Source organism: Salvia hispanica, chromosome 4 (genome assembly GCF_023119035.1).
Source record: "Salvia hispanica cultivar TCC Black 2014 chromosome 4, UniMelb_Shisp_WGS_1.0, whole genome shotgun sequence".
In the NCBI taxonomy this organism is placed as follows: Eukaryota; Viridiplantae; Streptophyta; class Magnoliopsida; order Lamiales; family Lamiaceae; genus Salvia; species Salvia hispanica.
The window spans coordinates 16588863-16599153 of NC_062968.1; the positions used below are offsets into that span (position 1 = coordinate 16588863).

At 37.4% G+C, this 10291-nt stretch overlaps 2 protein-coding genes across 2 annotated transcripts; one reads left to right on the top strand and one right to left on the bottom strand.

Moving 5' to 3' along the window:
* The first annotated feature begins 332 nt into the window (after window positions 1–332).
* Window positions 333–2082, top strand: LOC125185607 (germin-like protein subfamily 2 member 1). The gene is made up of 2 exons (XM_048082168.1): window positions 333–512; window positions 1335–2082. Exons 1-2 carry the CDS (start codon window positions 404–406, stop codon window positions 1868–1870), a joined length of 645 nt encoding a protein of 214 aa, XP_047938125.1. The 5' UTR covers window positions 333–403; the 3' UTR covers window positions 1871–2082.
* Window positions 2083–5605: 3523 nt separating this feature from the next.
* LOC125222173 (glutamate--tRNA ligase, cytoplasmic-like) lies at window positions 5606–9189 on the bottom strand. The gene is made up of 6 exons (XM_048124662.1): window positions 9025–9189; window positions 8394–8490; window positions 8066–8219; window positions 6704–7824; window positions 6060–6527; window positions 5606–5962 (listed from the first exon to the last, which is right to left on the bottom strand). Exons 1-6 carry the CDS (start codon window positions 9153–9155, stop codon window positions 5744–5746), a joined length of 2190 nt encoding a protein of 729 aa, XP_047980619.1. The 5' UTR covers window positions 9156–9189; the 3' UTR covers window positions 5606–5743.
* Window positions 9190–10291: the final 1102 nt, after the last annotated feature.

Genomic DNA, 10291 nt, shown 5'->3' on the forward strand with positions numbered 1-10291 from the left:
AAATGAAATAATACATACTAATACAAAATGGGGTAGAAAAGTAGAAAATGGGGTAGAATGAAAAACTGGGTTTGCCATTTTCTTGGTCAAAATACCCGAAAGCAAAAGGACTTGCATCTATGTGAGTCCAGCAATAAATTACAAAACCAAAATAAGTAAACATATAATATAATTAATTATGATATGAATATATATTCCATTGACCTCTATCCATTGTGTCTACAAAGGCAAGTTTCATGCTTTTGCGAACACCCCACCCCACCCCCTACCCACCTATCACAGTAAATCAAGTTTCTAGAAAACAAGTTTGAGTATAAATATTGCACCCATTTAGAGCTAAACACTCAACCGCTTACTCATCATTACATACTTTATCATAATATTCAATTTTGAAATCTGAGGTATGGCTGTTTGCAGGCTGCTTCTACTCATGCCTCTCTTCTTACTCACCTACACAGTCTCTGCTGATCCTGATAATCTTCAAGATCTCTGTGTTGCTGATCTCTCATCTCGTAATTCTCTCTCTCTCTCTCTCTCTCTCTCTCTCTCTAATTTTTTATGCGTTGCTGCAGTCACTAAGATATACAGCATATTTACAAATCTATTAGGATTACTTCCTCAGATTTGTGATTTTCATGAGTTAAGCTGCCAATTAATTTTTATTAGTTGTCATTTAGGGTGCAAATTGCAATAAGAAATAGTACTCCTTTTCTTGTGGTCTACTAATTAGCAATCAATAATAACTAACAACGATATGTGTTGTTTGATATTTATCCGACGCCATTAAAAGTTGAGTAGCTATAGCCTATAGTTGATCGCAAAATTATTGATTTGCATTAATTGAGGCTGCCAGTAGCGCCACCTCTCTTGTCTAACTACAATTCATGAATTCAATCTTCTCACCAAATCCCACCTAAGTTTGTAATCTCTCCTTTAACTCATTTATTATAGGTGATTACTATAGTACTTAGTGAAAATACAATGATGAAAAGTAGGAGTATTAAAAAAGGTACAACAATTGTATCAAAATTAAATTGTATGGGGCAATTGCAAAATTTACAATAAAAGTATAATATAATTAGCTACTTTTATAAGTTATGGAATTGACCAGATGTCAATCAAAAAAAAGTTGCGATTTAAATAACAATATTCTCTTTATCTACTTATAATCTCAATTTTCAATTCTTTCAACATTTCTATAAAAATAATCTTAGTCTATCATAATTACTTTAATTTCTATTTATGAAAACTTATTAGCTACATACTCCTTAGATAATAGTAGTCCATTTTATTCGTCCTGCAAAATTAATCCACTTTCATTTTTGATACATTAGCTGTGAAAGTGAACGGGTTCCCTTGCAAGGCAAACATAACGGCCGATGACTTCTTCTCCTCCGGGATCGCAAAGCCGGGCCTCAGCAACAACTCGATGGGGGCAGTGGTGACCGGCGCCAACGTGCAGAGGATCCCAGGCCTCAACACGCTAGGCGTGTCCCTGGCGCGTATTGACTACGCGCCAGGGGGGCTGAACCCACCCCACACGCACCCACGCGCCACGGAGGTGGTGTTCGTGCTGGAGGGACAGCTGGACGTCGGATTCATCACCACGGCCAACGTGCTCATCTCCAAGACCATCAAGCAGGGGGACGTGTTCGCCTTCCCCAAGGGCCTCGTCCACTTCCAGAAGAACAACGGGATGGTCCCGGCCGCTGTCATCTCGGCCTTCAACAGCCAGCTTCCCGGCACGCAGTCCATCGCGGCCACGCTCTTCGCAGCAACGCCGCCGGTGCCGGACAATGTGTTGGCTAAGGCGTTCATGGTTGGAACCAAGGAAGTGCAGGAGGTCAAATCAAGGTTTGCGAGTGCGTAATAGCTGATTGAGATCAACCAACTTCAACTGATTTGTGGATGGATTTATTTCCAATTTCAACCTTCTTTCATATTTTTATTATGTTTATGTTCTTGTTTTTTTTTTGTTCTGTTTTTTGGGTTTTTGGAGGGTTTAATGGCAATGCATTCGGTACTTTGCTTTGTGTTGTTTTGATGTAACGATGAATAATAAAACTTGCATTCTTGGTTCCACTGCCTATATTTTTAGTGATGAATATTTTTGACTGAGTTTATAAGTTTTATCCGATGAGTTGTACTTCCTCTGTTCCACCGTAAATTTTAAAATAGTTAAAACAAGAGAGAAAATAATAGAAACTATCAAATTTTGTAATACTTGCACAAAATATATTCTGGCTTAAGTATCAAATTTTCCAGTTAAAACTTGTCTAAATTTTCCTGCCCAAACTTCTGAAAATACTCTTAATTAATACTCCTAATATTGTCGACTTCTTATCAAGACACTGATATTATGAAATCATTATGGAACAATTAAGAAAATTTAAAAGATGATTCCATAGTCGAGTTTAAAAAATTATAGGACTGATCAGGAATTAACAAAAAATTATGATCTAAATAACAATTAACACTAAAAATATCAGGCGCGGTTTCTATTTGCCCACAATTCTTCGATGATCAAAGTGTTGTAGTGCTTGATGGGCCTCCTTATGGTGGATGTCCATGAACGCCTGGAACCGTTCATGTTCGTTGTGCGGTACACCCTGGCGGGCGGACTCGGTTGAGACACCGTGACTCGATGATGCAACACTTGGGTCGTTGGTGACGTCGAGGACGCCTTCGTGTTCATCTTCGATGATCATGTTATGCATGATGATGCACGCATACATGATATCGGCAATATCCCCCTGGTAGAAAAAGCGCGTCGGACCCTTTACCAGTGTGCAAATCGCGATTGGAGCACCCCAACTGCCCTCTCCACATCCTTGTGCGCAGACTCTTGCGCTCGGGCAAAATACCTTCTTCTATCTCCGAGTGGGCATCTGATCGTCTTCAGAAACACGGGCCATTGCGGATAGATGCCGTCAGCCAGGTAGTACCCCATGTTATGCACAGTGCCTTGGGTGAGTTGATGGAGGGCCTAATCGTTGATCGCTCGTTGAAAGGGGGGGAATTGGAACATTTAGGTCGTTGTTCGACCGGCTATACCAAAATAAGCATGCCAAATCCAAAACCGTTGGTCGGCAACGGCTTCAAATGATGTGGGATGCGTACCTTTTGAGCCCGGGAGTAAAGCTGCCCAAAGGTTGGGCGGTTCTTCCGCACGGTCATCGATGATCTTTTCGAGCATCCCGGAAAAGCGGGTCCTCCGGTGCAATCCGGTAGGCCCGGTCATTCGTCCGCGCGAAGGTAGTGCTCCCCAATATCTACGCACGCCACGCGAAATTCCGAGGCACTCGTTGCCGTCGTCTGCGCGTCGGTACTCATCGAACATGTCGGCGGACCCCCCATATGCCAAGCTCCCCGGGTGGCAATGCATTACGCAGGGCGATAGTCGGGCTTCCCCCTGCGTCTCGTGGGCCGGAACTCGGGGTAACGCGGACAACGCAGGGAGATATAGTTGTTGATTGGGTTGTTGGCGACACTAATTGGTTTAAGAGTCTAAGACATATCTATCTAATGTAATGATGTACGAATCATTTGTGCATGATATCAGAAAATATTATGTGGCAAGTTGAATTATAAAATGAAATTATGATGGTCAAGAACTAGACGGTGACAAATTTAAGTACCTCTAAAGATGTAAGTAGTAGGAAAGTAAGATATGAGGGGACATATAGGCCTGCTGAGTTGGAGACTTTGAGAAGAAAGTAAGTGGTGCTTTGTGGGGAAACAAAGATATGCTAATTTGTTGGGGATTCAATTTCTGGTATACTATATGCCAAGTAACAAATAGAAACATTGCATGCTTTAATTTTAAAATTGTCTGATTTTGGAGTAACTAATTTACGAATAATGATAATAATTAAATGATGATACATGGCTACTGTTACCGTAATGTTGATATACTATAATCAAATAAGAATTCGCAACTAGAATTGAATATTAAAATAAACACGTATTTGAACTCATTTCATACCTACACACTTATTACAAGTATTTCCTGCTAATATATTTTAAACATAAGCATATTAAGTGCCAATTAATTAAGCAAATACTATGAAACATGCTAGCTAATCCATGCACTTTGTTCACTAACTAAGGTACCAATTTTAGTGAATTGTTTTTCGTTCACTAAATCTCAATGTAGAGCATTATCATCTCTTCCAAATATTGAATAATCTCCCACCATTTGACCCTGCAAATTAAATACTATACTCCCTTCGTCCCGGAGTATTAGACTCACTTCTTTTGAGCACATGATTTAAGGAATTGATATTTAAATAGTTAAAGTGGAGAGAGTAAAGTATGAGAGAGGGAAAAAGTAGGGGAGAGAAGAGAGAAAAAAGTAGGTGGAGAATAAAATAAGATAGATGTTTTTTGCTAAAAAAGGAAATGAGTCTAATATGTTGGGACATCCCAAAAGGAAAAGTTGGTCTAATACCTTGAGATGGAGGGAGTACTTACTTACAAGAAACCGTCAAACCTAAGGAGCAATTCACTTTAACTGAGAGATTTAGGAATCAAATCCAATTTTTTGCATACTAGTACAAAATTCTTACACTGTATGATCAGTATCAAAACAAGCTAACTCACTCTAATCAACAAGAAAGAATCTTTATTGTTTAATCAAAATGATATAAACCGAGGATAACTCATTTTAAAACTTGAAATTAGTAAATTGCAAAATGGTACTCCCTCCGTCCCACAAAAGATGTCACACTTGTGGGACGACACGAGATTTTAGGAGGTTTTGTTTTGTGTGTTAAATGGAGAGAGAAAATATAATTTTTATATTCATGTGAGAGAGAACTTTTTCCAAAAAGGGAAATGTGACATCTTTTGGGACAAACTAAAAACGAAAGTGTGACATCTTTTGATCTTTTGTGGGACAGAGGGAGTATAAACGAGGATAAGAAACAGCGTGCAATTATAGTTTTAAATATACAAGACTCTGCGAGCAAAATGTCGAAACATGATTTGTTAATTTAAAAATATTTGGGATTTAGAATATATGTATATGGATTAAGAAAAGGAAGAGGCCATGCTGATTTGCAGAATGGCATTTGATTTTTGCAGTTACCAACAATTGGAGTGCAGACAAATAATCCGTAATTAGGTGAGCTAAATACTAGTGGACAAACTTTTAGTGCAGCTAAGCTGTATATAATTAACCTTAAATGATAGAACAAGGTATGGGAATATTAGTAATTTATTTAATCAAATCCATTTAATTAAGAACAACAAATTAGTGGGTGTAATGTGGCCCATAACCCACCAACCTTTTTTTGTAAGCATACAAGTAAGGTCTCTATATAGGGAATGAAAATAATTGACGGAATTCCCCTTTTTTCTTTCTTTTTTAAAGTTAATGAGAAGATAAAGGGTTAAATAATTTAAATAAATTAGACCACCAAATTCTGCTTCTGTATAAATTAACTATCAATTGTTATGATTTTCAAAATTGCCCACCAAATTGAAACCGAGGTGGATGACTAAAATGTCTACATGGCTTAAAGACAGCCAATTAAATCCACCCACGCACACAAAAAAATGCATGCTTAGGCAGGCACCATCCATACAAACACATGAGACCAGATTAAGAAAAAGGAAAACTTAAAAAGTTAATCAGACATAGGTAAAATATCAAGTAACTTCAGTGTGTTTCACATCTAAAACAACCTCTTTCCAAAAAGATTTTCTTCAAACCCAGAGATATTCTATTCCTGTTGAATTCTTACTTCGCTACCGTTTGCTGCTTGCCATCTGGAATGGCGAACAGGACTATAGGCTTTGAAGGACGAATTAGAGGAATATCACATCTGTAATACCCTTTCCTCTCCAGCTGTATAACATCACCGCGCTTCAAGTTCCGCATATCAGACTCCCCAAGAGCTGATGTCTCTGTTCTCGTACAGGGATTGACCACATCGGTGAAATCTTCATCTTCCTCAAGCTGTATGCGTCAGACAATTCAAATAAGATTATAACAAATCAACTGAAAGATAGCTTAACTAGTAGTGAAAAGTGAAATGAAACAAAAAAAGTATTACCTTCTTCTTTGTAATAAGATAATCAAAGTCAACCAACGTCAGTCTAACTAGCTCGTTGCCATCCGAAAGCCAGGTAAGCTTCAACTTTGTGTTCTTAACATTTCCTTCAAGATGCAAGACTCCTACCAGTTGAGTGACAATCCCATTTTCATCTTTCTTAATTTCCTTGACAATTGCATTACCCCAATCCTTCAGAGTTACTTCTTCATTGACAGAGATTGATTCAGCATCAGCATAATCTATCCATAACCTATTTGAATAAGTCACGGCTTTCTCTCCTGCACCTTCATACTTTTTATGTTTTGGTAAAATGCGGACAAAAGGATCTTTGGGTCCATCAGTTAGGATCAGTAATACACGCCGTTCCTCAATAACAGCTGTATGCCTGGGGCACACAGGATCAATTATCTTCTTATTGATTGCCCAGAGTTTGTCCCACTCCATAAGATTCAGATTCTTCGATGCACCCTGATCAGTTCAGCAAGGCCAAAATTTAGACTATACAGTACAGAAAATTAAGGAAGAGAAAAGAAAACTTGTGCATTATAAAGAAATCAAAATACGAAGTAAGGAGAAAATAGTGAGGATCCACTATTGATAAAACTGTGCTATCAGAAATTAAGATGGTACAAATTGCAGCTTACTTGTTCCAGAATAAACTGTATCAGTGCTTCAATCTTCAGACCTCTCCGCACTATTCCTTGAACAGTAGGAAAACGAGGATCATCCCAACTTTCAACCTTTCCATTTTGGACAAACCATAGAAGCTTGCGCTTGCTAAGAAGTGTATAAACCATATTCAGTCGACTAAATTCATAGATATGGACCTTTCTGAATCCCATATCTGTCTGAATTCTGTAATACTGATCATTACGGTCATGGTACTCACTTGATCTAAGAGCATGTGTGATACCTTCCACAGCATCAACAAATGGACAGCAGAAATCATATGTTGGATATACCTTATATTTAGCTCCAATCCTATGGTGAGGGGTCAAATTGCAGCGGTAATACACAGGATCCCTAAGTGATTTGTTTGGGTCCTGCATGTCCAATTTCCCACGGAGACAACATACCAAACCCTTCTCTGAACCAGCAATCATTTCCTTCCACAAATTTAAGTTCTCCTCCACACTGTTATTCCTGCACCTCGACTCTATGCCATCCATCCTTTCCTGCTGCATTTTCTCACGAGGAGTATCATCAACATAGGCTTTACCTTCACGAATCAATTTCTCAGCCATTTCCATGATCTGGGGAAAGTGATCTGATGTGTATGTTATAGCACTGTACTTGATCCCTAGAGTCTCAATATCTTTGAGCAGATTATCAACAAACTCACTACTTTCTTTGTCTGGATTCGTGTCATCAAAACGTATAATAACCTGTCCTTTGTAGCGCTCTGTAAAATACTGGTTTAACAATGCAGCTTTCGAATGGCCGATATGGAGATAACCACTGGGTTCTGGTGCAAACCGCAATTTCACCTTTCCTACCTCAGCATCTGGAAGATCTACCTCGAAGGTCCGTGTGCCAGCAGTTTCAGTGGTATGGACACCATTCTCCAGAGTGTTGGACCGAGAACTAGAAGTCTGAGGTTCCTTCGACTTGGAAGCTGCTACCTTTGCAGAACCTCTCTTCCCAAGAAATGTAGAGGCAAGTTCACTCAACTGTGCATCATATTCAGAAGATATTGAGTTAAACCACCGTACCAAATTTTGGTACTTCTTAGATTTCCTTAAACTTTCCCATCTCAGACCCGCTCCTGTAATGGACGAACAAGAACTTCAATTTTTTTTATGATTTTAATGCATAAGCACTTGAGAGTGACATGATGCTACTATAAAAAAATAGCAATCAGAGGCAAGATATATTATAAACTGAAAACAATTGTAATCAATTTCAAGAAACATTGTAAAAATAAAATTTCAGAGACCAGAACAAGGATCATCTATATAAAGACTGAAGAGACTCAAAAATAGTCTAATAGAAATGCCAAACTTTACCAGCAAGACCAATCCAGACTGCAACATCTGCAATTGACAAGCTATAACCAGCGAGAAAGGTATTCAGCAGTAGATACTCATCCACAAAGCTGCATGCACCCTCGAACTCGGATCCAGATGCAAAAATGGGTGCATAATCTAGCCATTCATCGACCTACAAGACCCAATATACAATTAAAAAGGCTTCATGAAGATCTATATTCTATAACACAAAATCAGCAATCAAGATAATTGAAACAAGTAATATCATCGTAAGTGAAAAAAATGATTAAAGTATAATTAGAAAAAAGAAAAGCTAGTAGTCAAGACAACAATGCAGAAAACGCACCTGGCTTGCCTGATAAGCATCCCTTCCATAGAAACCAGGCACACTTGATATTCTACCAATATACCTCAGAATCACATTAGTTCCATACAGCCTCTTCCTGGAGATCAAATTTCCAGAGGAAATAGCAACAAAAATGTAAGTGCTAAAAGTGAGAGACGAGATTCATCCATATGCATAGAAATCAATCTTTCACAGTATTCAAAATCCAAATTGCAACCATCACTTATAATACCGTCATTATATCTGATGCTGCAGCTGGAATATTCTAACTAAAACCCTAACTTCACCAAATTAAAAAAGCTGGTTTTCCTCTTCAATGCTACTCTTTTCTAAGAGGATGACGTGCATATGTTAACTCCACTGGTTCAATTTTCCAGATCCTCCACACTCACAAATAAACACTAAAATCTCAAAACCTAGAATCTGTAAAGCGCAGTTCAGCCAATTGTTCATACCCCTCCCAACATAAAAAAAAAAAAAAAACAACTCAGCTAGCAGTCGATGTAGGATAGATACTTCTTCATTTATAACAAATTTCAAGACTAGATTAAAAGAAACGATGTAAGCTGAATAACAAAAAAGGAATAGAAGAAAAAACAGGTGAATTTTGAGAGGAAATCGAGAGAAATACCCGGTCTCAAGTAATAGAGTTGGCGGCGAGGCAGAGGGTAGGGATGGTTTAGAGTTGAGAGAGATGCCGGAAATTTTGGCAGCAGCGATCGCATGGAGCGGTGGAGAATCGGCCGCAAACAGGAGCTCCATGGATGGAGTAGTCAAGCCGCCGAAATTACCAAATGTAGACTTATCAAAATTGTGAATTAGGGATTTTGCCATAACTTATTTATATTACTAGTATACTCCATTTTCTTTGTTCATGGGTCAAAATCCACTAATTTGTCGTTGACCATTTATTTAAACGTGTGGAATTGGATAATTCAAAACTTAATGTCTAGGATAAAAACGTGGAGTAAAAATATCCTATATTTAAAATCATATTTGATCTTTACTCTCCAATTTATAATGTTTCGTTCAAAAGTGAACCATTTTAGAAATAGTAATAACATTCTCTTTTCTATTCTTTTTCTTATTATATTTTCTTTCCATTAACACACAAAATAATGCTCTATGTTCTACAACAGAAATCACATTTGGTGTGGCACATGTTTTAAGAAATATAAAAAATAGTGGATTGGAAAAGTTAGTGGAATATAAGGTCCTCTTTTTATATAAAATAAAATGTGAGTGAAGTGAATCAGTCGAATGTGAGACTTATTTACCATTGCGATAAAAGTCAAATTTAACTCTTATTATGGAACGATGGAATATATAATAAAATCTCGTTCTGGAAAAAGAAATACTACTTCACCGAAAAGACCAAAAGAGAGAGTACATTTTTCGTTCTCAACAAATAGAAATATTCAAGTATTAGCCTCATGTGATATTTTCTTATACTACTATTTCATTTTATTTACAATTTTACTTTATTTTCTATACTATTTAGTTAGCATAGTTACTAAATTTTACAAAATTTGAAAAGAAATGGAGTACTTTACTTAGAATGTTCACCTTTACGTCGCATGAAGTGATAGAAAATTTACTTCTATATAATCTATCAGACCCCCATTACTAGAATTCATTCTACATCACATGATGTAAATATTTTATACTCCACTTTGTAAAACAGTTAATTACTAATGCTCCATATTTTAAAATAGGATTTACTTTAAGGAATAATTTTGAACTATTTAGAAATCGACAAATTGAACTCGTAACCCAAGACTTTCGCTATATTCTAGTACTAGTATTTATTTATTGTTTTATGGAAATTTGATCAAAATGGTTATTTGTTACTGTCTTCGTTCTATAGTAATGGAGACGTTTATTTTCGGCACGGAGAT